Source organism: Diaphorina citri, unplaced genomic scaffold, assembly GCF_000475195.1.
Source record: "Diaphorina citri unplaced genomic scaffold, Diaci psyllid genome assembly version 1.1 scaffold378, whole genome shotgun sequence".
Classification (NCBI taxonomy): domain Eukaryota; kingdom Metazoa; phylum Arthropoda; class Insecta; order Hemiptera; family Psyllidae; genus Diaphorina; species Diaphorina citri.
Window position 1 is genome coordinate 288,414 of NW_007377813.1, and position 27,786 is coordinate 316,199.

The 27,786-nt window shown below is 38.7% G+C and overlaps 4 protein-coding genes and 1 long non-coding RNA gene across 5 annotated transcripts; 3 read left to right on the top strand and 2 right to left on the bottom strand.

The window, feature by feature from the left end:
- Window positions 1–6,008: 6,008 nt before the first annotated feature.
- Window positions 6,009–10,353, bottom strand: LOC103508222 (glycosylphosphatidylinositol anchor attachment 1 protein-like). The gene is made up of 4 exons (XM_026822864.1): window positions 10,346–10,353; window positions 9,681–9,840; window positions 8,547–8,687; window positions 6,009–6,262 (listed from the first exon to the last, which is right to left on the bottom strand). Exons 2-4 carry the CDS (start codon window positions 9,835–9,837, stop codon window positions 6,009–6,011), a joined length of 552 nt encoding a protein of 183 aa, XP_026678665.1. The 5' UTR covers window positions 9,838–9,840; window positions 10,346–10,353.
- A 30-nt stretch (window positions 10,354–10,383) lies between these two features.
- LOC113466983 lies at window positions 10,384–10,818 on the bottom strand. The gene is made up of 2 exons (XR_003391211.1): window positions 10,764–10,818; window positions 10,384–10,481 (listed from the first exon to the last, which is right to left on the bottom strand). It is a non-coding gene; the product is annotated as an uncharacterized LOC113466983 (long non-coding RNA).
- A 1,290-nt stretch (window positions 10,819–12,108) lies between these two features.
- Window positions 12,109–20,769, top strand: LOC103508223 (F-box only protein 9-like). Its single transcript, XM_026822865.1, has 11 exons — window positions 12,109–12,132; window positions 12,370–12,471; window positions 13,867–14,055; window positions 14,748–14,874; window positions 15,008–15,153; window positions 15,387–15,568; window positions 17,142–17,405; window positions 18,671–18,841; window positions 19,239–19,479; window positions 19,892–20,131; window positions 20,394–20,769. The coding sequence occupies exons 1-10, from the start codon at window positions 12,109–12,111 to the stop codon at window positions 20,090–20,092; spliced, it is 1,647 nt and encodes a 548-aa protein (XP_026678666.1). The 3' UTR covers window positions 20,093–20,131; window positions 20,394–20,769.
- A 110-nt stretch (window positions 20,770–20,879) lies between these two features.
- On the top strand, window positions 20,880–21,859 carry LOC103508224 (spindle pole component SPC72-like). Its single transcript, XM_026822866.1, has 2 exons — window positions 20,880–21,400; window positions 21,795–21,859. The coding sequence occupies exons 1-2, from the start codon at window positions 20,914–20,916 to the stop codon at window positions 21,857–21,859; spliced, it is 552 nt and encodes a 183-aa protein (XP_026678667.1). The 5' UTR covers window positions 20,880–20,913.
- Window positions 21,860–23,898: 2,039 nt separating this feature from the next.
- On the top strand, window positions 23,899–27,658 carry LOC103508202 (progestin and adipoQ receptor family member 4). Its single transcript, XM_008472735.2, has 2 exons — window positions 23,899–24,056; window positions 27,426–27,658. The coding sequence occupies exons 1-2, from the start codon at window positions 23,973–23,975 to the stop codon at window positions 27,612–27,614; spliced, it is 273 nt and encodes a 90-aa protein (XP_008470957.1). The 5' UTR covers window positions 23,899–23,972; the 3' UTR covers window positions 27,615–27,658.
- Window positions 27,659–27,786: the final 128 nt, after the last annotated feature.

Consider the following 27,786-nt stretch of genomic DNA (forward strand, 5'->3'; position numbering starts at 1 on the left):
TCGACCGGCCATCGATCGATGTCGACTGAACCGTCCACACTGCCTCGACAACATAGATTCACCTTGTCGATCGACGGCCGGTCGACTATGTTTGGACACACCTTTAAGATCAAATTAATTTTAAGATGAGCTCCGTTCTTGGAACGATTAAACATTTTATTATTTCTCCTCAACTTACCTGTTCTGTGTGGGTGATATGAAATGTGTCGGCAGAACATAGATGGCAGCAATGATGAGACCTAGGGAGAAGTTTTGAACCCCTATGCACATGGTGGCAAGACCGAGCTCTACCCGACAGAATATGAAATAGAATGACCAATCGTTGTCCACTGGGAACCTGAGAGATATAAAAATGGTAAAATAATATCAGTAAAAACAAACAATCAAGCTCCCTCATTTAACCCACAACCAACTTCTTAAAAGACAGCCCCGCAAATTACATCGAAGTGGCATCTGTCCCAGAAAGAACTTCACAAAAGATATGATGTAAATTTTCGTGATCGAGAGGGTATCACAATAGGCTTCCACGGAGGAGTTCCCGGTTTCGATTAAAGGCGAGTTCGAAGTTTTTTCGGTTCTGTACTTGGAGTTCGGGGTACACTCAGCCTCTTGAGTACCATTGAGTATCTACTGGGGACATTACCAGAGCTTACTGCTTTACCACAAATAATTTATGATTTGATATTATGTGATGTTACAGAAGGGGGGGGGATAGGGAACTGCACAATGTGAATTTTTTCAGCGTTCAAAAGTTACAAAGTTATGAAATACTAAAGGTACGGTTTCCTAGCGACGTGTTTTTTCCGTCGTGGTTGACGTGATACGCTGAGCGTTTCACGTCGGGCACCTCTTCTGAGTAATTAGGTGAGACTGTTTTCCTAGTGAGCGCATTGGGAAAATCTCAGTTGTTGTGCCTGTACCTAAGAAAGGTAATCTAAGCCTCACTGAAAATTATAGGCCTATCTCATTACTGAGTGTTTTTTCGAAGATCTTTGAAAAAATTGTAATTAAATATGTTGTATTTAATGTAAAATCGCACCACCTGGACGTAAGTACCAAAGTTGTTGTTGTAGTGGCTTTAGTTATAGCCGAAAGCCACACAACCATTACGTTACGTCACGTGACTTAATAGTAGTGTGACTGTCCTGAATCCGAACCCTCCCCCCCCTCGGCAAAATCCTGGATACGGCCCTGATATCTACATAATTTGTGTCAAATATGGGAAACTTTGTTTTGGTTTGTGTGTTTATCTTGTCATTGTGTGTGTTTGGTTTGTTTTCCTCTGTCTTGACAATCTGTGTTTTGTGTACGTATGTAACGAGGAAGTGTCGGAGCAAGAAGTTATGGAAGATGCTTGAAGATATTTGGAGAAACGCTTGAAGATGGGCTAAGAACAGAATTGAATATAGGTACCTTGTTTATTCTGCTGAAAAGTCCCTTTATCCCCGCAGTCTAAACAAGTCTTACCTATATTGAAGGTGGTCTAAGAATAGAATTGGATATACCTTGTCTCTTTCGTTTCCCCCCCCCCTCTTTTCCCCTTCCCTCCTCTTCAGTCTTATTCGAGCAGGATAAACAAGGTATATTCTATTCTATATTCTACCTTGTTTATCCTGCTGAAAAGTCCGTTTACCCCCGCAGTCTAAACAAGGTCTTGTATATTTTGACATTTCGCGGGATAATAGTGAGACCAGAAGAGGTTGTCAATTTTGTGTAGTGAAGGAGAAGAAGAAGGAGAACAAGGAGGAAGAGGATTAGGAGGAGGAGGAGAAGAAGAAGGAGAAAAGGCGGAAGAAGAAGAAAAAGGAGGAAGAGGAGAAGAAGAGGAAGAAAAAGAAGGAGAATGAACAAGAGAAGAAGGAAGAGAAGAAGAAAAAAGAATAAGGAGGAGAAATTCAATTGAAAACTAAAAGGAAAGCTTTGCCGATTTTGTACCAAAATGGTTTTCAAATTTGGAGGTGAAGAGAGAAGCACTTGGACTTTTTATACACCTTGCTAAATATTGTGCATACTGCATAGCTAGAGTAAAAGTGCATAGGTATTACTATAGCACTATATCTGATGTTGGGTAAACGATAATACAATGTTGTGTTATCTAATGATGATAAGGGAAACAATAGAGAGGGATTAAAAGTTCATAGGTATATTACTATAGCACTATATCTGATGTTGGGTAAACGATAATACAATGTTGTGTTATCTAATGATGATAAGGGAAACAATAGAGAGGGAGCGTTGTGGCTCCTTGTTTGTTTAAACATTTGCACATTAGTTGCTCCCTCACAAAGTTGACAAAGGAGAGCATGGCTTGTTCCAAGAGGCTCGATAGAGGGAACTGTAACTGCTGAGTTATCGTCCCGAAATCGAAGAGAGAAGGAGGATATTAAAAAGCCAGCCGATCCGAGAAAAAAACCTTAGGTATCTGTTCAGGATAAAGTTCGCCCTGGGCGGGAATCGAACCCGCACTGCTGAGTTATTATCGTCCCGAAATCGAAGAGAGAATGAGGATATTAAAAAGCCAGCCGATCCGAGAAAAAAACCTTAGGTATCTGTTCAGGATAAAGTTCGCCCTGGGCGGGAATCGAACCCGCGACCTAGTGCTTACAAGGAAGGCGTGCTACCCTCCAAGTTAACTAGACTGGCGGAGCCTGACTTTACAAATTCTGATACATACCTACAAATCCACACAGTTCCATTGATGTAACACAAAGTCACAGTTTGAATGCATATCCAATTAGGGCGCACAGACAAAGGCTTTGTCACCCTCTTGTCCCTATTCAAACCAAAAGGTTCAATAGATGTTTAGCCCGGGGAGCTGACCTGAAATCCTGAAAGAATTAAGCTTTTTCTAGTAGATTCGTATAACCCATCTCTTGGGGCTATTGCCCCAACACCTAAGCCTCAGAGTGGGATTTTTGTGAATGTGGAATTAAGCTTTTTCTGCCAGCCTAGTTAGCTTAGTTGGTAGTGCGTCTGCCTTGTAAGCGCTAGGCCGTGGGTTCGATTCCCCTAACAAGACTGGCGGAGCATGGCTTTACAAATCCTGATACATACCTACAAATCCACACAGTTCCATTGATGTAACACAAAGTCACAGTTTGAATGCATATCTGATTAGGGCGCACAGACAAAGGCTTTGTCACCCTCTATTGTCCCTATTCAAACCAAAAGGTTCTGTTGGTAGAGCTAGAGGAAAGTAAGTTAAGTCGGAGGTTCAACAGGAAATCGCTTCCGATTCTTTCGAATGAGTCGGATTTGCTAATGGCGTTTTAGATAGAGATCACAGTTCACAGATTGATAAGATGGCAGGACACGATAAGAGATACACATCTACTCACTTCAGATACTTTTGGAACACTGCCGGTGCCGAGGAGCCGAGGCATGCCGGGTGTAGGCACAACAAGCCGCTTTGGTGCTCGTTGTGATATCAGCTGATCCAAGTGTCTACACACGGTGTGTTGGGATTGGCGCGCCGATAGGGCGACCGTACACGGTGCGATTAAGGAGATTTAGGAAGGGAAGGATATTTAACGTATAACGTGATCAGGTTCGAACAGGTTCAATAGATATTTAGCCTGGGGAGCTGACCTGAAATCCTGAAAGAATTAAGCTTTTTCTAGTAGATTCGTATAAGCTTAACCCATCTCTTGGGGCTATTGCCCCAACACCTAAGCCTCAGAGTGGGATTTTTGTGTATGTGGAATTAAGCTTTTTCTGCCAGCCTAGTTAGCTTAGTTGGTAGTGCGTCTGCCTTGTAAGCGCTAGGCCGTGGGTTCGATTCCCGCTCAGGGCGGATTTTATCCTAAACAGATAAGGTTCGTTCTCGGAACGGCTGGCTTTCTCCTATCCTGTCTTCCTTCTCTCTTCGATTTTGGGACGATAAGACCATAGCAGTTACAGTTCCCTCTGTCAAACCTCTTTAAAGTCCTTCGGAACCTTCGTATAGTTTGTATGGTCTCTTTATAAATTTATTTTTCTATTTTGTCTATCAATATGTGATTTACTCTGAAAAAAACGTAATTTTTTTCTAGTTGTTTTTAGTAAATTTTGTGAATTTTTATATTCATATTTGGCGAATTTTCAGTTTATTAAAAAATAATTCCTACTGAATTATTTGATTATTTGTGGCAATATCATCATGATTTTGTTACAACAAATCAAATAATTGTTTCAAGCTGTGAGTCAGACCTCTTGGGGTGCACAACGCTTACTCCAAATATTTTTGTTCTCTGCGAGTTGCATAGCTCGGCAATACCATGTCCAATTGTCGGAAATGCAATGAAACATTGCTGAAGGAGGATAGTCTGCTATGTTCGCTCTGTAATGGAGAATTTCATTTCTCTTGTATGGTCATGTCGGAAGGAAACTTTCGGAAGATGAGCAAAGCTCGCAAGGACACATGGAAGTGCATTGACTGCAAAACAAATAAATCAGACCCGGATCACGAGGTGCCTGATGATGTCAATGATACCAGTGGGCACTCTGATGTGGAGCTAAGAGTTTTGTTTAGCGAGTTCTCCAATAGTATTACGTCAAAGTTTGCATCTCTTGAGAAATGTGTCAAGCAAAATGATTCGATCCTGAATGAACTTAAGGCTCTGAAGAAGAGTTTTGTCCTGTTGCAGACAAAACAGGAGGAGTTAATCAAGGAAAATCTGATGCTCAAGCAAACGATCACTGATATGGACTCTAAAATTCACACATCTTTACTTAATCTGAACCCTAAGCCAAGTTACAAGTCGACACTGTGCTCGAATAGTTCTACTTCAGCTGATCAAACCACTGTCAGTAACAAGGCCCGGGTGACAGTTCCCCCATCTACAATTCCAGGTACTCCATCTCAACAGAGTAGTAACAACAGTGCTATGTCTACTCGTGGTGATACTCATGCGACTCCCACGGCTCCTCAAACAAGTCGTCCTGCTCAAAAGGAGTCAGATTGGACTACGGTGAAACCCAAAAGCAAGCTGAAGAAGAAATCTGTGCCTAAGATTGGTACTCGAGCCATGACAACGGACGCAGCAGTTTCTGATTCATCTCCTTTGGTGAGGAAAGTCGGAGATAAGGTCAAAACAAATGCTCTATTTGTAACGCGTTTCTCTCCCTCGGTGACGTCCACAATGATCAAGGATATTATTCAGAGAAATGTCAAACTGTCACGTCTCTCGGTTTCTAAGATCCAGACGAGGTACCAAGATTCCTACTCCTCATTCCATGTTGAAGTGTTGGCGTCTGAATTTCACCTGATTGATGACGAGAACATCTGGCCTGATGGATGTCTTATCAAACAGTTTTATGGCAAACTACTGCCTCAGATCATTATTCATGAAGAGCATAGTCCAATCTCCAATAATGGTTAATTTGTTCTCTACAATATTACTTTTTATGATTGATTTAAGTATATACTACCAAAATTGTAGAGGTCTACGGACCAAAAGTTCAACTTTTTACAGCAATTTAATTGGCTGTGACTATGATATTATATGCCTCTCTGAGACATGGTTAAATATTGATTTCAATAGTTACAATTACTTCACCCATGACTATTATGTTTACAGAAAAGATCGTGTTTTCACACCTACTCTTACAACTGGGGGCGGTGTTCTAATCGCCATTAAAAAAACATTCAAGGTGTATCGTATCTTCAATCTTGACTTTAAAGATATTGAATGTGTTTGGCTGAATATAAAGCTCAGTGCTGACTGTAACCTAATATTGGGTAATCATTATCTTCCCCCTAAAATTAGTCTCAATTTGTTGGAAGAATACTCTGAATTTCTTGTCCAGAATGTGGATGTGTCCGCATCTAAACTCATAGTTTTAGGAGATTTTAATGTTCCTAAATTTGATTGGGTTGTAGGCATTAGTAATCACTATGATTTTCTGAATTTCTTGTCCAGAATGTAGATGTGTCCGCATCTAAACTCATAGTTTTAGGAGATTTTAATGTTCCTAAATTTGATTGGGTTGTAGGCATTAGTAATCACTATGATTAACTGGTCTAGAAATCAGAAGCTCTGAGTTCTATTTCCATCAGGGGCAGGTGAATGAATCAAGCTTCTAGGTAATTTGCTCACTTGACTCACCTTGGCTTCTACATTGTGAAAGGTGTGCTTGATTCCTTCTTTACCACACAGGCGATGAATCAGATTCACCAAATCCAGATTAGGTAGCTGTCCATTCAGTCCGGATACTTTGACATCAATGTGATCTATACGATGTGACTGGATCTCCAGAGTTATGGCCGCCTGAATTGCACCACCTGGAAGTAAGCACCAAAGTTCTTGTTGTAGTGGCTTTAGTTATAGCCGAAAGCCACACAACCATTACGTTACGTCACGTGACTTAATAGTAGTGTGACTGTCCTGAAACTGCACCACCTGGAAGTAAGTACCAAAGTTCTTGTTGTAGTGGCTTTAGTTATAGCCGAAAGCCACACAACCATTACGTTACGTCACGTGACTTACTTAATAGTAGTGTGACTGTCCTGAACCCAATTACCTACAATATTATGGGAAAACTTTGAACTACACTTTCTGTCTCCCCATGAATTCACGTGACGTGATGGTAGTGTGACTGTCACCAATTACCTACAATACGAGTATTATGGGAAAACTTTGAACTACACTTTCTGTCTCCCCATGAATTTACGTGACGTGATGGTTGTGTGACTGTCCTGAACGCAATTTTCCTACAATATTATGGGAAATTTAACTACATATTATTCACTCCCCATGACTTCACGTGACGTGACATGATGGTAGTGTGTTTCTACCTTAAGTCTCAAATTACCTCTAGCTTCTAGGTCGGAACTGAAATATTTTAAATTTTCCCGGGGTATCGACGATACACAGTGATGTAAGAGTTGAAAAAATAAAAATATTTTAACTTTTATTTTTTAATGGTTATAACAGAAAATTAATGATCTATTGATAATCAATTAAATTTTAAATAATAAAAATAGCTTTTAATTCCTACTTCTTTACAACATGGCTTAATTATTCTTTCAACTCGTTCAAATTTCTAAATTTTTATACCTTTTGATTTATTTTTGAGGCTACTTTTTCAACAGTTGTTGAACTTGTGACATTTTGTTATCATTTTGTTTACGAAATTTTAAAAAGTTCAAAAATTTTCGTTTGCTGTTTTTGCGTTGCAATGTATTTAATTTTAACAGGGTTTCAATTGAATTAATATTATGGTAAGTAAGCTTAGACTATATATTCAGAAGGTTCTTAGTGACCTAGTGATAGGGATAAACTTACAATCCCAAGGAATTCCTCGAAAACTTCTTCCCAGAGAACCTTGACCTCATCAAACCTTAAGCTCTACGATGTCAGGATCCTAAGCACCTACTAGGTACCTAGGTACATAAAAAAGTACTGCTAAGAACTAGAAGTCCTTGGTTTGTAGGGCTATTCCAGTCTATTTTGTACTGTATTAGTCTCATATATTGGGAATAATTTCATCCTGACCTTCCCTGTCACTGTATAGTAATCAAAATGTTAATCTTTATACCAGGTGAGTGAGCTCAATGAAATTTTGAAATACATCTTACATAATCATTGATAGGCGATCCTCATAAATTCTACAATTTAAACACAGTAGATTTGGTAAAAAGGCCTTGGATTTTGTGACAGTAATCTTACCTTGTTTCAGTCCACTGATGGAAGCACTTCAAAGGCCTCTTCCTCTAAGGCAATGTATTTAATTTTAACAGGGTTTCAATTGAATTGATATTATGGTAAGTAAGCTTAGAATATATATTCAAAAGGTTCTTAGTGACCTAGTGATAGGGATAAACTTACAATCCCAAGGAATTCCTCGAAAACTTCTTCCCAGAGAACCTTGACCTCATCAAACCTTAAGCTCTACGATGTCAGGATCCTAAGCACCTACTAGGTACCTAGGTACATAAAAAAAAGTACTGCTAAGAACTAGAAGTCCTTGGTTTGTAGGGCTATTCCAGTCTATTTTGTACTGTATTAGTCTCATATATTGGGAATAAAATGTACTGCTAGGAACTAGAAGTCCTTGGTTTGTAGGGCTATTTCTGTCTATTTTGTACTGTAGGTACATAATATTAGTCTCACATATTGGGCATAATTTCATCCTGACCTTCCCCGTCACTGTATAGCAATCAAAATGTTAATCTTTATACCAGGTGAGTGAGCTCAATGAAATTTTGAAATACATCTTACATAATCATTGGTAGGCAATCCTCATAAATTGTACAATTTGAACACAGTAGAGTTGGTAAAAAGGCCTTGGATTTTGTGACAGTAATCTTACCTTGTTTCAGTCCACTGATGGAAGCACTTCAAAGGCCTCTTCCTCTAAGTCCAATTACCTACAATATTATGGGAAAACTTTGAACTACACTTTCTGTCTCCCCATGAATTCACGTGACGTGATGGTAGTGTGACTGTCCTGAACGCAATTTACCTACAATATTATGGGAAATTTAACTACATCTTATTCACTCCCCATGACTTCACGTGACGTGACATGATGGTAGTGTGTTTCTACCTTAAGTCTCAAATTACCTCTAGCTTCTAGGTCGCCACTATCCAGTACTCCAGTGGTTCCACAGGATACACCATGATATGCCTCCAGCCATGCTTGCACACCTAACTGTTCATGCTCTGAGATGAGCAGGATAATGTCCTTGGCCCAATATCTTTGACCTAGAGAAAAACAGACCGGAAAATTCATCAAGATTTACGTACATAATGATAAAGATTAAAACAGATATGTAGTTCTGTAATTCTATCAATGGGTTGTGTACCTATTTGGAGTTTGTGGTAGGAGTTTCAGGACTACAATTAAGTAAAGAAGCAGTAACTAGTAGACTACTTGTATAAATTAGCATAAGTAGGAGGAAGGAGATAATACCAGTGTTTAGCTTAGCTTAGGAGGCAGGAGGTACTTGGTAATTTTATGACAACCACAAAACTTGTAAGTAAAGACACTAGCTATTCATGAAATAAGGTTACCACACAAATGCCACCCCAAACTCCAATACTTACAAACGTTCTTAGATAGGTACCTCTTTATACATAGACAACCTCTTGAAGATATTTACTACCTTTTGCATGACAGTATGTATTCAATTGGTAATAAAAAAAAACTCACGTCTGAAGAACTTGACCATAGACATAGCCAGTGCTAGGCCCGGCAGAGTTGATGGATAGATAGACTGTAGAGTATCACGAAAAGAAATGGGAAAGGAGATTTGAAATATTGAGGTACTTGAGTGAATTGGCCCTTATGCAAAAAGCTCAATTTTCAAAGGTGCTATCATTGTTCAAAAGCATATAAGATTTGAAATATTGAGGTACTTGAGTGAATTGGCCCTTATGCAAAAAGCTCAATTTTCAAAGGTGCTATCATTGTTCAAAAGCATATACCTACTTAGGTACTTTACAAAAACAAGTCACACACAAAAAAAGTCCAATATCTTGCCTAGGTAGGTAAGAGCTGATACTAAGTAGGTATATTTTATATTGAAGTAAAAATTCATATACAAATCCCCATCAGATGACTAACTTGTTCAAAAAGAACCAGTGTAGTTGTATAAAACAAAAGAGATTAAACTTGAAACTTTTGCTTTTCCTCAGGATAACTTGAATGGGACATTGTATATGTATTCAATTGGTAAGTAATAAAAAAAAACTCACGTCTGAAGAACTTGACCATAGACATAGCCAGTGCTAGGCCTGGCAGAGTTGATGGATAGATAGACTGTAGAGGCCGGTAGGGAATGTTGAGAACTAGAGCTTCCATGGAAGCAGTGCGGGGTGCTCTTAATATGGCATAGACATTACGACCTGTCATGTCCTGAAAATGCAATAGCAAGATTTTGTTACTAGGTACCTACATTTAGTTTACCAATTGAAAGTTTGAAAAAAAAAAAAAACGAATGCAATGTAATTTTGCTCATAGAAATTCTGTATGGGGGAAAAACAGCCTGAGATATGTGGCCTAGTCAGCTACCCATCCAGAGAAATATTTGACACATCACACTCATCAGTGCCTAACATCCTGAATCATAAGTACCACTTCAATAAAACAGAGTTGCTTGTTGTTCATCAGAGATCACAAACTGAAACAGTACAAAATGGTCAAATTTACCACTGGTTTTCCTAATGGATAGTGAAGTGTAAAGTTGTGAAAACAGCCTGAGATATATGGCCTAGTCAGCCACCCATCCAGAGAAATATTTGACATGCCACACTCATCAGTGCCTAACATCCTGAATCATAAGTACCACTTCAATAAAACAGAGTTGCTTATTGTTCATCAGAGATCACAAACTGAAACAGTACAAAATGGTCAAATTTACCACTGGTTTTCCTAATGGATAGTGAAGTGTAAAGTTGTGACTGTAGAGGCCGGTAGGGAATGTTGAGAACTAGAGCCTCCATGGAAGCAGTGCGGGGTGCTCTTAATATGGCGTAGACATTACGACCTGTCATGTCCTGAAAATGCAATAGCAAGATTTTGTTACCTACATTTAGTTTACCAATTGAAAGTTTGAAAAAAACATGAATGCAATGTAATTTTGCTCATAGAAACTCTGTATGGGGGGAAAAACAGCCTGAGATATGTGGCCTAGTCAACCCCCATCCAGGGAAATATCTGACACGCCACACTCATCAGTGCCTAACATCCTGAATCAAAAGTACCACTTCAATAAAACAGAGTTGCTTGTTGATCATCAGAGATCACAAACTGAAACAGTACAAAATGGTCAAATTTACCACTGGTTTTCCTAATGGATAGTGAAGTGTAAAGTTGTGTATATAAAATATCCGAGTATCTAGGTATCAAAAAGTGAAAGAGGTTTTTTCATTCCACGCGTCAAAGAGGTTTTTGGAGAAGAGGAAGTGTGGCAACGTTGCAAAAATGTAAACAAAACAGAACGCTACCTAAATCGAATCCCAAATTCCCAAACGTGAATTTCTAAAATCCTTTTGTCACTTTTGCCGGTTTTTGAGTGGAATAAACCAAATCCAGCGATTAATTTCGACATTTAATCAATTAAAACTCAATAGGGATCTTTCTTTTTCGTTTGGTCAAAGTTACAAAACAACAGAATGTCGGGAGGATTTAAAATGGCACCGAAAGTTCAAAAGGTGATGGTACAGCCCATCAACTTGATCTTCAGATTCTTGCAAAACAGATAGCTTGCAGACTAAATTTAGAAGTTAATCATATATTTACACTTAGCCTATCACACCATGGGACTGCTGCAGCTTTGAAATTTTCCGGAGCTTTTTCACACTGCTTTCAAGGGGTCCTGCTTCAACGACTGATAACTCTAAAATGAAAGTAAACATGACCTCAAAGTGCTCATATGTTTTTTCACAAAGATATCAGCTATTTTATCATATTTTTAAATATTTTTTTACTTCCTCCAGAAGCATTCTCTCAAAGTGCTCATATGTTTTTTCACAAAGATATCAGCTATTTTATCATATTTTTAAATATTTTTTTACTTCCTCCAGAAGCATTCAGTCAGCATTCAAAACATTTTACTGAGTTGTTGCAAAGTCACCCGGGCAGGTGCAAAGTCACCTCAGATGACGGTTATTTGAAAGGGCCCTTGTACAAAAGAGGGCTTATTAAAATCAATTAGTATTCATTAGCACATAAGACTTACCGTCTATGATGTTCTACACAATGTCAGTGAATAACCCTGCTCATGAGGTGACTGAGATACGAGGAAAGATGATTTTAAACGGCCAAATATTACAGAAATTGACAAATTTTCAAGAAAAAGATAGATATTCCGGTTCAAACTTCAAAGTTCAATAAAATTTCTTATCCCTCAGTGAACTCCGAGGCTGTGTTTATGAACAGGGCTGAGATGAGCTCGGTCGAGGTGAGATAGGATATTGTTTCTACAGTTTTGCATTGGAGTGGTAACTTAACCAAGGATAACGTGGGATTGTTGGGCTTTTTTTCTGACCCTCTGTCCCGGCGGCAATTTTTAAAATTTATTTTATATTTATTTTTGTTTGCTTTGTAATTCGCTTGTTTGTAATATCTAATTTAAATGAAAAGTATAATATAAACGTGCAAACTAGAGATAAAAAGTAAAAAATGAATTCAGATTATACGCGTTGCGCAAAAAAAAATCAAAATTTCGAATTTCCCGCCAACTTTACAAGTTTACAAGCTCATGAAGACTCTGTGTTAAGTTACCACATAATTTTCCACACGCCAAGAAAGGCCAAGAATGGCCTAGCTCAGCCCAGTACATAAACACAGCCTCAATGAGGTAGTCTTGAGTCCTATCCAATCAGTAGAAGCACTGTTATTATCATACAGGGTGATCATTAAGTTTCTCTTAATTCTCTACAGGGTGTAACGACTGATGAAGACACGGACGGGTATATGTCGAGCGTGAGTAGGAAATCTGTGAATACAACCACCTCGACCGCCAAGAATGCTAAGAAGAAGCGGGTAAGTGTACCTGTTTGAAAGTTTGAAGGGGATTTCATCCTCAACAAATAAGGTTTGTTCTCGGAACGGCTGGCTTTCTCCTATTCTGTGTTCGTTCTCTCTTCGATTCCGGAACGATAATATCGCAGTTACCGTTTAAAACCTTAAAAAAGAGGTTTGATATAGAGGGAGCTGTAATTGCCAAGGTCTTATCGCCTCCAAAGCAAAGAGAGAAGGAAGACAGGATAGGAGAAAGCCAGCCGTTTCGAGAACGAACCCTGTTTGTGTTAGGATAGATTTTGTCCCGGACGTAAATCGAACCAGCTTTCCCTTTTCTGAAGAACTGACAAATATCTTTACTCCAGCGGTAGGCTACGACTCGCGAATCGAACCCGCGACCTAGCGCTTGCGAGGCAGACGCGCGAGTCTCCAGGGTATTAAGGTTGGCTGAGTTGAAATCCAAATCTGAAAGTTACTGTGGAACAAAGAAACCATATCGGAATGAGTGGTGATTATTGGTTACAGACTATAAATAGGGATCAGCAGCCGAACCCTAACCAGTCTGTGGCTAGCTTTAGGTTACAAAGGGTTTATGATCAATGTGATTTCTCAATTATTTAGCCTTAAGATACCATGGTAATAATTTCACCGACTAGAAAGAAAAGAAAGCAGAGAAATCACATTGATTGATCTCAGGTACCATAATAATAATAGACTCTTGAGTGGAAGGCAACCACTAGGCGAGGTTAACGCCTTAGGCGTTCTCTACCACCTAACCCTTAGAGCTCTATTATTATGTGGTTAAATTCTCAAATCAATGAGGATAAAATTCCATACCTCGGCTGGGATCGAACCCACGCCCTCCTGATTACCAGGCGAGCGTCTTGACCACTACGCCACCGAGGCAGGTGTACAAAACAATACAGGGTTTATGATGCTTCAAGCACAGATCATCATAGTTGACTGTGGTTCGGGATGGGCCGAGTAATCTTGACTAGAGACCATCAACCCCCCTTGAAGCAGCTACACCGCTACAACAACACCAACAACAACACCAACAACAACACCAACAACAACACCAACAACAACACCAACAACAACACCAACAACAACACCAACAACAACACCAACAACAACACCAACAACAACACCAACAACAACACCAACAACAACACCAACAACAACACCAACAACAACACCAACAACAACACCAACAACAACACCAACAACAACACCAACAACAACACCAACAACAACACCAACAACAACACCAACAACAACACCAACAACAACACCAACAACAACACCAACAACAACACCAACAACAACACCAACAACAACACCAACAACAACACCAACAACAACACCAACAACAACAACCAAAAAGAACCAGTGTAGTTGTATAAAACAAAAGAGATTAAACTTGAAACTTTTGCTTTTCCTCAGGATAACTTGAATGGGACATTGTCTTCATTCAGGATCAAATGGAAACAAGAGTTGGATTCAATATCCAACGTAAAGAACGTTGATGATTCTGGCGACAAGGACCAGGTGAAGGCTAAGCAGAAGGGAGATAAAGCCAAGCATGTGTCCATTGAAACAAAGGTAATTAAATTCTTTGATTTTAAGCAGCCTAGTAAGCTCTGTGGGTAGAGCTTGGAAGTGCTAGGTTGCAGGTTTGATTCCTGCCAGGGGCAGATTATATCCTGAAGGAATAATGTTTGTTCTTGGAAAGGCTATCTTTTTTTTTATCCTGTCTTCCTTCTCTCTTTGATTTTGGTACAATAAGATCCTAGCAGTTGTAGTTCTCTCTATCTAACCTATTGAAGAAAAAAAAAAAAAAAGGATTCTTACTTAAGTACCTTTTTTAATTCACAAAAGAAAAGGACCTGTGTTCTGTAAGTATTATGATATACTCATCAATTGTTAGTTACCAAGGTAATTTCTAGTCAAAATTGTTCACCTTGAATACCTCTTCTTCTTTTTCTTCAACTTTTCCTGTGTACAGACGGGGTTGGCGTTTTTTGTCAGCCTCTCAATCAGCCCTAACTAGGGTGATTGCTTTGGGCTGACATTTGGTTTTGGCTACAAATTTTACAAGTGGATGCCCTTCCCTCTCAACCCTTGCTATTTCTTTAGCAAGGGAAATTCAGGCTGGTATACTCCCTGTTTATAGTCCCCAGCAAGACTAAGCTGGTCTACTCCCTGTTTAATGTCCCCCAGCCAGACAAATTCACCTTGAATACCTAGGTACCCTACATTTTATAAAGTGGTTACTATTTTTTCTCCCCTTTCAGGCAAAATTATTGTTTCATCAAGGCACAGAGTATGAACAGAGTGGCAAGTACTATGATGCTATCCAATGCTACAAGAATGCTATGCAGCTGGTACCTGACATTGAATTCAGAATTTATTCTGAATTAAGCTGGTCTACTCCCTGTTTAACGTCCCCCAGCCAGACAAATTCACCTTGAATACCTAGGTACCCTACATTTTATAAAGTGGTTACTATTTTTTCTCCCCTTTCAGGCAAAATTATTGTTTCATCAAGGCACAGAGTATGAACAGAGTGGCAAGTACTATGATGCTATCCAATGCTACAAGAATGCTATGCAGCTGGTACCTGACATTGAATTCAGAATTTATTCTGAATCCAAGCAAGCTAGAACTTTACGGCAAGAAGTGAGCAGTGAAACACCTGAAGTGAATGGGTATGATATGAAAATGAGTTTTATCACATGTTTAACTTTTTAACTTTGAGGTAGGAAATCTACTGTCTGCAAAGTTAATATGCTTAAAAACATATCTGTTTATAGTCCCCAGCAAGACTAAGCTGGTCTACTCCCTGTTTAACGTCCCCCAGCCAGACAAATTCACCTTGAATACCTAGGTACCCTACATTTTATAAAGTGGTTACTATTTTTCTCCCCTTTCAGGCAAAATTATTGTTTCATCAAGGCACAGAGTATGAGCAGAGTGGCAAGTACTATGATGCTATCCAATGCTACAAGAATGCTATGCAGCTGGTACCTGACATTGAATTCAGAATTTACTCTGAATCCAAGCAAGCTAGAACTTTACGGCAAGAAGTGAGCAGTGAAACACCTGAAGTGAATGGGTATGAAAATGAGTTTTATCACATGTTTAACTTTTTAACTTTGAGGTAGGAAATCTACTGTCTGCAAAGTTAATATGCTTAAAAATATAACCAAGTGAAAACTCACTTGTTTATCCATCAGTGTGTTCTACAGTTCTGAATTTCTTTCCGTTGAAGAGGTGAATTCTATATTTATGGGGTAGCAGTGAAACACCTGAAGTGAATGGGTATGAAAATGAGTTTTATCACATGTTTAACTTTTTAACTTTCAGGTAGGAAATCTACTGTCTGCAAAGTTAATATGCTTAAAAACATATAATCAAGTGAAAACTCACTTGTTTATCCATCAGTGTGTTCTACAGTTCTGAATTTCTTTCCGTTGAAGAGGTGAATTCTATATTTATGGGGCCCAAAAATTGATTGTAGAAATTTAGGGTTGTCTAAACCATGCAGCATAAAGTCCATGGTTATAGTGCTAGAGAATTCACTAAAAATAAACAAGTAGAAAGCTAGAAATTGATAAAGGAAAAGAAAGAAAAGAAATTAAACTAAGAAGAACACCAGTAACTTATAAGTACTCTTCTCATATGAATTACTGGTGTTTTTCTTTTCAAGATGAATCCTCACGAAGTCAAGTGAGAATATATCAGTATAATTTGTTAAGTTTCCATTTATTATTAAGGAGCGCGGTAGCGCTCCGCCCCGCCAAGTCAAGAAAGTTTGACCGCTTTTCAATATAACTCTAAGAACATACTGAATTTTTATAAATGGTATACCCATCTGTATAAGCAGAGCTTGTACCACGGATGGGGAAAATGAAACTGATCAGTGTAGAAATGATAGGGGCCCAAAAATTGATTGTAGAAATTTACTTAGGGTTGTCTAAACCATGCAGCATAAAGTCCATGGGTATAGTGCTAGACTGCTAGAGAATTCACTAAAAATAAACAAGTAGAAAGCTAGAAATTGATAAAGGAAAAGAAAGAAAAGAAATGAAACTAAGAAGAACACCAGTAACTTATAAGTACTCTTCTCATATGAATTACTGGTGTTTTTCTTTTCAAGATGAATCCTCACGAAGTCAAGTCAGAATATATCAGTATAATTTGTTAAGTTTCCATTTATTATTTACAATATAACTCTAAGAACATACTGAATTTTTATGAATGGTATACCCATCTGTATAAGCAGAGCTTGTACCACGGATGGGGAAAATGAAACTGATCAGTGTAGAAATGAAACTGAGTCTTTTGGTATAGTGCTAGAGAACTCACTAAAAATAAACAAGTAGAAAGCTAGAAATTGATAAAGGAAAAGAAAGAAAAGAAATGAAACTAAGAAGAATACCAGTAACTTATAAGTACTCTTCTCATATGAATTACTGGTGTTTTTCTTTTCAAGATGAATCCTCACGAAGTCAAGTCAGAATATATCAGTATAATTTGTTAAGTTTCCATTTATTATTTTCAATATAACTCTAAGAACATGCTGAATTTTTATAAATGGTATACCCATCTGTATAAGCAGAGCTTGTACCACGGATGGGGAAAATGAAACTGATCAGTGTAGAAATGAAACTGAGTCTTTTGTTCAGGTTTGAAGAAGTTCCCAGCGGTGGTGAGGATAGCAATGAAGAAGAGGAAGATGAATATGATGGAAGTGAAGATCTACTGGTCAGATGTCAACGACTGCTATGCAAGCACAACACTTTCATCTTGCCTGCACACCCACAAACCGCAACACACTTCTCTGCACTTCCTATGGAAATTGTCATCTATATTCTACGCTGGGTTATGTCACAACATCATGATGCCAGGTCTATTGATATGTGCTCCAGGGTTTGTAGAGGTATGCATCGGCTATAATAAATGCCCCATGTCAATGCGACCTGGTTAGATCTTTTGTGACTTACTTTATACCCATAAACTGTAAAAATATGTATGAGTGAGACTTTGATTAGACTCTCCTCTCCTCTCTCTCTCCCCCCCCTCACTTCCTCCCTTTTTCTTTTTTTTCTCTTTCTCTCTCCCTCCCTCTCTCCCTCTCTCTCTGTCTTTTTTTCCCTACGTTACTCACTCCCCGTTTTTATCACCATTGGTTTTCCAAGACTCAAGGAGTTTTCCTAGACATCATAGTGAACTGCATACCATTGGTATTAGTATGAGTAGGTCCATCGGCTATAATAAATGCCCTATGTCAATGCGACCTGGTTAGATCTTTTGTGACTTACTTTATACCCATAAACTGTAAAAATATGTATGAGTGAGACTTTGATTAGACTTAGATGTCAACGACTGCTATGCAAGCACAATACTTTCATCTTGCCTGCACACCCACAAACCGCAACACACTTCTCTGCACTTCCTATGGAAATTGTCATCTATATTCTACGCTGGGTTAGGGCTGTTTGCCCCTACCCCTAAGGCTCGAAGTTTGTACGAGGACTGAAGTCTTCTGAAGTTTTTGTGTACACTGTACCTGCTTGTTTTGTTGCTATAGGGAATCGAACCCATCCGGGGAACTTCCAGTAGGTATTAGCCAGAAATGCTAGAAATCATTTATGGCAATAAATCTATCGTAGGACCTCTTCAGTGCTAACATTGTTTCCTGGAAATATTTTTGTTATTATTAATTATTTTTCAATGAGGTGAGAATCTTTAGATCTTTCCAAGGAGTCCACTTCCTGAAGTAGGTACCTATTTTATTTTTATTTATTATTATTTTTTTTTTTTTATCGGTATAGTGTGTGATAGATATTCGTGCATTACTGTCAATTTTCAGCGCTATTCTGTTGACATTTTCTACGAGTATCTACTTTTGAATTTTTCATCAACTTTGGGAGATGAAACTTAACAGCCCTGTCCACTGAATTCGTTAACGACAAGGTTTTACCCTCTTTTTGCTGACACTATAGGTAACAACGGAGGTATTATGGCTCCGAAATCGAAGAGAAAATCAGGACAAGATAGAAAGCCAGCCGTTCTGAGAATGCACCTTATCTATTTGGGATAAACTCGGGGGAATCGGATCCGCGACCTAGCACTTAAAGCAGGCGCGCTACCAGTCAAGGTAACTAGGCTGGCGGTTAACTTGATCATTTCGTTGCTTCTCTATTGTCACCAGATTTTTCCCGGGAGGTCTGGTCCTACTCCTGACCACGGCAGACGTACCCTCCTCAGTTGTGGGAAGTCTGAAATGGCGTACACCTCGCGATTCCACCAAGTCCATTTGTTGGACTTCTTGTGTGTACACTGTACACGTGTGTGTAGAGGCCAGCTACAAGTCCATCTTGAAGTTTCGTTTTCGCTTCGACTTTTTCCTTCTTTCTTCCGTCTTTTCACATTTTCTTTTCTTTGAATTCTACTGGGAATAGTACTTACGATGGACTTGTAGATGGCCTCAATTTGCTTACCCGTCCTTGGCAGAAATGGAAGAATACGGTTATCTTCTAATTCAAATAAAAGAGAAAATAAATTCCCTGGCAATCTTTATCGACCCGTATATTCAGGACACGAGTATGAAAGAGGTCTCATTCAACTCGAAGAACATTAGTACGCAGGAACGCAATTTTCTCGTACTCCGTGCGGGAATCGAATCCGCGACCTAGCACTTAAAGCAGGCGCGCTACCATTCAAGGGTAACTAGGCTGGCGGTTAACTTGATCATTTCGTTGCTTCTCTATTGTCACCAGATTTTTCCCAGGAGGTCTGGTCCTACTCCTGACCACAGCAGACGTTCCCTCCTCAGTTGTGGGAAGTCTGAAATGGCGTACACCTCGCGATTCCACCATTCTGATTGGTCATTACAAGATGAGAGGGGATCGTGTGTTTATAGTGGCTAAACAGAGTCGCTATAATTTGGCCAATGCTCGAGTGAAGACTAGGAACAGGAGGGTGAATGAGTATGAGACGAGAGATCAGACTTTCCACCTGGTAAGTTTTTATTATCATTAATATTATTTACTATTAATTTTGGGAACACGTTGAGTCCAGTAGTAACGCGCTTGCTATGCAGAAGGTTCCGGATTCAGAGCCCACCATCGACAAAAAAACTGTCCTTGTATTTCGATTGTAAATGTTTCAACTGGTTTCTTTCTGTGGTTCTCGTGTTGCCCCAGCACCTAAATGGGTAATTTTATGTTTCGTATCGTCCATCTGATAAGGGACATACTGCGGGGTGGCCATGCTACGACACAGACCACAGGAGTCTAATGTAGAAGTTGTTCCATTGCTAAGAAATAAAAACGGTGCGGGCGTGAAACATTTTTCTTTTTTAAGAAAAAAAAAAATGATAATAATAATATTCGTTCTCGAAATGGACGTCTTTCAATGAAATTTTTTTCAGGAGTTGAAGATCGACACTCATCGACACAAACGTAACGTGTGTCTCCAATGGCAAGACTATTCCATCTCTAGAACCAACTATCTGGGAGATACCAACACCGACAATTTCGACACCCTGGGTTCCAAATTTCCTCCCTTCTGGTTTTCACGCGTCAAAAGTTACACGGCCGAGTCTGATGGAATATTGGAAGTGAATTTCTAGATCGATGCCGAGTTGAGAGCCTTTGGTTAATACCAGGGGAGGGGGTGTTGGTTAATACCAAGGAGTGTTAACCGTGTATAATTAGTGACGGGACTACAATTCAACTCTCGGATTAAGCATTGCAATCTGATTGGCTAAAAAGTTTAAAATCAACCAATCGGATTGCTCCAAAAAAGAGTTAAACTAAAATTTCAACCAATCGGATTGCTTAATCCAAAAGTTAAACTTAAACTGAGTTTAAATTCAGATTGTAGTCCTGGTCATGTTTTCTTTTTCTAGATTATCTTTTATCTCAGTAGTAGTGTTGGTTAATACCAAGGAGTGTTAACCGTGTATAATTAGTGACGGGACTACAATTCAACTCTCGGATTAAGCAATCTGATTGGCTAAAAAGTTTAAAATCAACCAATCGGATTGCTCTAAGAAAGAATTAAAATAAAACTTCAACCAATCGGATTGCTCCAAAAGTTAAACTTAAACTGAGTTTAAATTCAGATTGTAGTCCTGGTCATGTTTTCTTTTTCTAGATTATCTTTTATCTCAGTAGTATTTACTTTTATCTAGTCCATTCGGTGGTATATTTTTATAAATAACTAGCCGAAATCCTTAAGGCATGGCCGTTCATGTCACTCATCCATTTAGTGGTCTTGCTCGGCGTAGCTTAACAAAAACGAACCACAAATAACACTACCAAGCTAGAAGATAACAACAATAACACTATAGACAGTGATCTCGATGAAATAACAACTGACACGGATGATAGTGACAGCAGCTTACTCACAGACGAAAGTTTTCAATCAGACGAGGAAAAAGGCATAGAAATGATCAGAAGCGCTGTAAAACCCGATTCCAGTGCCAAACAAGTCAAAAAAATTATCACAAAAATTGAAAATCTTCACAATGTAAAACCCAAGTCGGCAAATAATCTCAACAATGAAATAATTGACAGCAATGTTGTAAACGTGAAGGTTCAAGCTAAGAAAATTAATGAGTCCAATAAAATCAAAAAGCGATCGAGATTGCTACAGACTGGACTTGCAAAAAAGAACAAAAAGGAAACGAGGTTACCAACATTTGACAAGATTTCTGATAATATTCAGCCCATGATCAGGAATATGATCGATAAAAAATTAGAAGTGGCTGATCTACAAAATGGCACAAAAGAAATCAACGTTGTTAGAGAGGAACTTGTGAAATCAAAAGTTCAAGACGTTCTAGAAAAGAAAATAAATGATATGGAAATAGAAGACGAAAAATCATTTCATTTGATTCAGAGGCGGAGAGAACAAAATTCAGATAGTGTCACTGGTGATATCTGTCAAAGCTAATGAAATAATTGACAGCAATGTTGTAAACGTGAAGGTTCAAGCTAAGAAAATTAATGAGTCTAATAAGATCAAAAAGCGATCGAGATTGCTACAGACTGGACTTGCAAAAAAGAACAAAAAGGAAACGAGGTTACCAACATTTGACAAGATTTCTGATAATATTCAGCCCATGATCAGGAATATGATCGATAAAAAATTAGAAGTGGCTGATCTACAAAATGGCACAGAAGAAATCAACGTTGTTAGAGAGGAACTTGTGAAATCAAACGTTCAAGACGTTCTAGAAAAGAAAATAAATGATATGGAAATAGAAGACAAAAAATCATTTCATTTGATTCAGAGGCGGAGAGAACAAAATTCAGATAGTGTCACTGGTGATATCTGTCAAAGCTGTGATAAATCACCGAAGAAATCAACGTTGTTAGAGAGGAACTTGTGAAATCAAACGTTCAAGACGTTCTAGAAAAGAAAATAAATGATATGCAAAAGGAAATAGAAGACGAAAAATCATTTCATTTGATTCAGAGGCGGAGAGAACAAAATTCAGATAGTGTCACTGGTGATATCTGTCAAAGCATCCAGGCTATTTTTTTTAAGGGTTTGATAGAGGGAACTGTAAAGGTGTGTCCAAACATAGTCGATTAATCAACGTCTATCCACTTCGATTCACAATAAATTCACATCAATCGACGGCCGTCGACTATGTGTCATGGACACACGTTAAAAATGGAGGCCTTAGCGTCTCGAAAATTGAAGGCAGAAGAAGTGCTTCGTAGGAGAAAGTAAGCCATGCCGAGAACGAACCTTATCCGTTCAGTATAAAGTCCGCCCCGAGCGGAAATCAAACCCGAAACATAGCGCTAGCAAAGTGTAAGGGCAAACAGCCCTTACACTCTAGCGCTCTAGCGCTTGCAGACGCTCTACCCTCCAAAAGCTAACTAGGCTGGTATCCAAAAGGACTTTGTTCCTACTCGGCTGTTGCTATCAGAACGTAGGAGGAAGAAAAATAATGAACGGAATATGAAAAGAGTAGGAGATTAAATCTGAAAGGAAAAAGTTAATGAATAGAGCAACAACAAAAGAACATAGAAAAGAAAGCGCTCTGCTGAGTACTTGACAAGGTCTCGAGATTTTAATTTTGCTGAACAGGCACTAGACTGCTGCATTTGTTAGACAATAACTTGATGTGTTAAAGTTAACAACCTCGGTCCTCGACAAAAGGCGTTCTTATCAAAGCTTATTTTCTTCGTAGACAATGTAGAAAGTACTCGAGGCTCTTGTCTGAATGAGAGTTGATTAGCTCCAGGTATAATTTAGGTTCAGAGTTCTTGAATTCTACTCGCAATTTCCATACTAGCTCATCTTCTGTCTTTATAAATTTTAGTCTTGAAATACATTTCACTCGCGATCCAGTTGATAGGAAGGAAGACATGAGGGCATAAAAGAAGGAAGAGCTTTATTTCCTGCCGATTTTTTTTTTATTCCTCCCCTGAACTGGAGGCTTAAATTTACATTTTTCTCTTCGTAATAGGCATGACGTAGGTAATATTACATAATTGGCTAGTAGACTGATCTCTAGACTTAGGTAATAGCTATAATTTTATATTGTTGCCAGTTTGAATTTCTTCATTTTGTATTGGAAGTGTGGATTTGTGGTATATTAGGTACATATTTTGTTTTGCAAACTGCTAGTATTTATATTTTTAAGCTAGTCAAATTAGTAGGGCTTTGTTTTTTACTTTTCCTATATCCTAATAGTACCCATTACTCCTTTATAAATAGGTAATTTACTGAGTAGGTACCTACAAACTATGTACGTGTATAATAGGTTGTACTAAACTCTTTGGTAAGTAGGTTATAGGAATCTACCTAATAAATTTGTTAAGTGAACAAGACTTCGAAGAGTTGTTTGTCACTTTGATTTGTTACATCCACTAATGAATTAATTTTTTTTAGTGGAGATGACAAATGTACGTCTAATATAGAAGTGTTCAAGTTCCAATAACCAAGAGGACAAATGAAACTGTAATTGATTAAATTCCAGCTAAATGACAAGATTACCAGCCTAGTTAGCTTGGTGGGTAGCGTGTCAGCTTAATAAGCGTTAGGTCGCTGGTTCGACTCCCACCCGGGGCGGATTTTATCCTGACACCAGTCTTAATTCAGACCACTGAAAGGGTATGTACTCAGTCAACTATCCACCCTAACTTAAAATGTTGTGGTTCTTCGGACTTGAAGTTAGCACCTTGTTTTGTACTGGACGTTTCGGAACCACAACATTGTAAGTTAATGGTGGATTTCACCAACCTTCTTTTTAGCCCCTAGCAGGCTGTTAGGGCCCTGTTAAGCCTATACAAATCAAATGGAACTTAACAGGCCTTCTAGGGACTGAAAAAATATTGTTGAAAACCACCCTTAGTGTGATAGTTGGCAAATCAAAAATGTCATTTAATTTATCCACCCTAAAATGTTTAACCTGGTCATTCTGTTTCATTCAGGCGTTGATTGCAAGAACTCCATGGAGTCGTAGAATCTGTTTCGCACTTCCTTTCATGATGCGAAATCTTCTGTGCCTTCTACGTCTGACGAAATATGGAGGAGGTGCTCCAGACTCCCTGATTCCTACCATTCTACAGGTAAGCTTCTCATTTCGAGTGATTCTAACCCCCCAGTATTTTACATACACTCAAAATAGAAATCTCGTCATGTTCGGGGCCATACTTTGAGAAAGCTAATTGAATTGAATTCAACAATCTGATTGGTTCAGCAAAACCCAAAAGGCTAGCGCGTCTGCTTTATAAATGCTAGGTCGCGCATTCTATTCCCATCTGGGATGGATTTTATCTTACACAGATATGGTCCATTCTCGGAACGGCTGACTTTCTCCTATCCTGTCTGCCTTTTCTCGTCGATTTCGGGACGATAAGACCTTCGCTGTTACAGTTCCCTATCAAACCTCTTGAAAAAACCCCAAAAGTCTAAAATGGATCAGATTGTTTAAACACTTTGAACCAATTACCTCAAAGTGTGGCTCCAAGCATTGACCATTTCTAACACAAATTGAATTTTCAGTTGTCTCTGGAGTATTGATTGAGCTTTTCTTTTTTGAGTGAATGTTATTGGTCCCTAGCAGATTATTCACTTAGGCTTTTAGAGGTTTTCCTTTTCTTCGTTTGATATGTCTCAGTATTCGCAGTTTTCTTTGTACCTATCTTATTGCTGTTGTTGCATGGTTTGCTTTGTACATACTTTGGTTTTGTTTGCAATGGCTTTGTAAGGCTTCCTTTGAGTTGTTTTTCTTCTGTACTGCTGATCTCGAATCATTGCTGTTTTTCATCCTGTGTATTATTATTTCAAGATTTTTACGCCAATTTTAAGATAGACCAATATGGTTTTCCACTGAGTTACTTTTATGTTTGACTTTTCTTTTGGAGACTAACATTACCATCAATATCTTACACAAAACTTGGTAACATAAGGCTCATATATTCTGATATGAGATACTATGTAGGTACTTAGCACTGATCGATAATTTTCCATATGACGTAACATGTATAGCTAAAGTAGAACTTATCTATGCATTAAATTTAATTCTCAGCAGACTTGAAATGTATGTAATGGATATTGCAAACTTCTACTGCGTACATCAAGATGAACTCTTTCACCCAACATAGCATCATAATATTTTGTGGAAGAATTTTGGTTCACTGCCAACTTCTTCACATATTCATTGTGTCCAAATCTCATGATGAATCTAGTAGAGCTTCTATTACGAGTAAATTCCATGACGAGTTCCTCATAGTTTCGTTAAAAGTTGTAATTTTTTGGTTATCTTTGCTCATACCTAATGTATTTTCATGTACCGCCTCGCCTTCAGCATAGTTAGTTTGAGTAATAGTTTTCTTAGCTTTGATGCCAATTATGATCTCACTTTGTTGTCTTTCATGCCAAATAGGTAGTTTCATTAATTTTCATTCCACCTATTTGACGCTGATAGATTAATAATTGTCATTTATCAACATTGAATTTTTGCTTCATTCTAATTTTCAAAGCTATAAATCTCATTCCGTCCAGTCATTCAGCAAGAAGTTTACGATCATATTCCATTCAAGAACAGAAAGTAATAATAAAAGTGTGAAGTCATTTGTTGAAATTCGCTTTTGGAAAGTTTTCATCTCCTCCTTTATGTTTCTCTCTTCGTTCCTTTTGACGTGGGTGTTTTAAATGTTCTTTTCTTTTCTAACGGGGACAGGGTGACCCAAATGTTAACTTTTTCGGGTCAACAATGTCAGACTTTGGATTAATCTGATGTTGAAGGGTTTCTACAAACCTTGATTCTTTACGAGGAAAGGGAATTTTCATCTTGCTGTTTTCCAGTCCCTAGAAGGCCTGTTAAGTTCCATTTGATTTGTATAGGCTTAACAGGGCCCTAACAGCCTGTTAGGGGCTAAAAAGAAGGTTGGTGAAATCCACCATTAACTTACAATGTTGTGGTTCCGAAACGTCCAGTACAAAACAAGGTGCCAACTTCAAGTCCGAAGAACCACAACATTTTAAGTTAGGGTGGATAGTTGACAGAGTACAAGCATACCCTTTCAGTGGTCCGAATCAAGACTGCTGGTTCTGACCAAGAAAATGAGGAAAATATCTACTAGTAAATAGTAATTGTTATTCATTCATAGCAATTAAGAAACTATCGTATTTACCACTAAATTTACGAGTATTATTGTCAATAAACGATTTAAAAATGGTGATGGATGGAGTATTGAATTCTGTAAACGTACTGTTACATTAGGTCTCAAGGAGCCTGTGCCATAAACTTTACAGTCTTTACACATTATGCAAATATCTTTCCTACGTCAAACAAGCTAGCCAATTATGTAATATTACCTACCTCATGCCTATTACGAAGAGAAAAATGTAAATTAAGCCTCCAGTTCAGGGGAGGAATAAAAAAAATCGGCAGGAAATAAAGCTCGTCCTTATTTTATGCCCGCATGTCTTCCTTCCTATCAACTGGATCGCGCGCGAGTCAAATGTATTTCAAGACCAAAATTTATAAAGACAGAAGATAAGCTAGTATGGAAATTGCGAGTAGAATTCAAGAACTCTGAACTTAAATTATACCTGGAACTAATCAACTCTCATTCAGACAAGAGCCTCGAGTACTTTCTACATTGTCTACGAAGAAAATAAGCTCTGATAAGAACGCCTTTTGTCGAGGACCGAGGTTGTTAACTTTAACACATCAAGTAACTGTCTAACAAATGCAGTCTAGTGCCTGTTCAGCAAAATTAAAATCTCCAGACCTTGTCAAGTACTCAGCAGAGCGCTTTCTTTTCTATGTTCTTTTGTTGTTGCTCTATTCATTAACTTTTTCTTTTCAGATTTAATCTCCTACTCTTTTCATATTGCGTTCATTATTTTTCTTCCTCCTACGTTCTGATAGCAACAGCCGAGTAGGAACAAATTCCTTTGGATACCAGCCTAGTTAGCTTTTGAAGGGTAGCGCGCCTGCAAGCGCTAGATTTATAGAAGCTTAAGGCTGTTTGCCCTTACACTTTGCTAGCGCTATGTCTTGGGTTTGATTCCCGCTCGGAGAGGACTTTATACTGAACGGATAAGGTTCGTTCTCGGCATGGCTTGCTTTCTCCTACGAAGCACTTCTTCTGCCTTCAATTTTTGAGACGCTAATAAGACCTCAGTTTTTACAGTTCCCTCTATCAAACCTCTTAAAAAATCGCACGGACAAAATTTTACCTTGTGGAGTCCCCAGATGGAGAACAGGCAATAGCTGGCTATCACAATGACCCGAATGTTATAGGAGAAACAGTGTACTAGGTGTGTCCACATATAGTCGACGGCCGTCGATCGATGTGAATTTATTGTGAATCGACGTCGATCGACGGCCGGTTGACTATGTGTGGCCACGCCTTAATGTCGAACGACGTCGATGGTAAATGCTGAGCCAGTGGAGAGACTTACCGCCTCATTCTTCTCCGTAGGACGTGATGTGTGTCATAGGAGGCGTGATTGGAGCGGAAAAGGTGCCGGAACGGTGGTGGCCAGGGCACACAGACCTCTGCTTCAACTCTCATAACCTCATGCATGTTCTGGCCCTACTGGCACTCTACTACAATAACAGAAGCAGTGTCCGCGACATCCAGTGGATGAAGAAGACCAGAGTTGGATGAGGGAGAGATAGTTGACCTTGGAGAGGTTGACACTTTGAGGTCTAGGCTATTCTAGTCACACCAGCTTTGGTTGGCGTTGAAATGGCGTAGCTCCGTATCAGCGTATGCTTCGAGCCAGTGATAGCCTAGCGCTCAAAGTGTCTCCAAAGGCCAAGGTCATCATGCTTCGTAC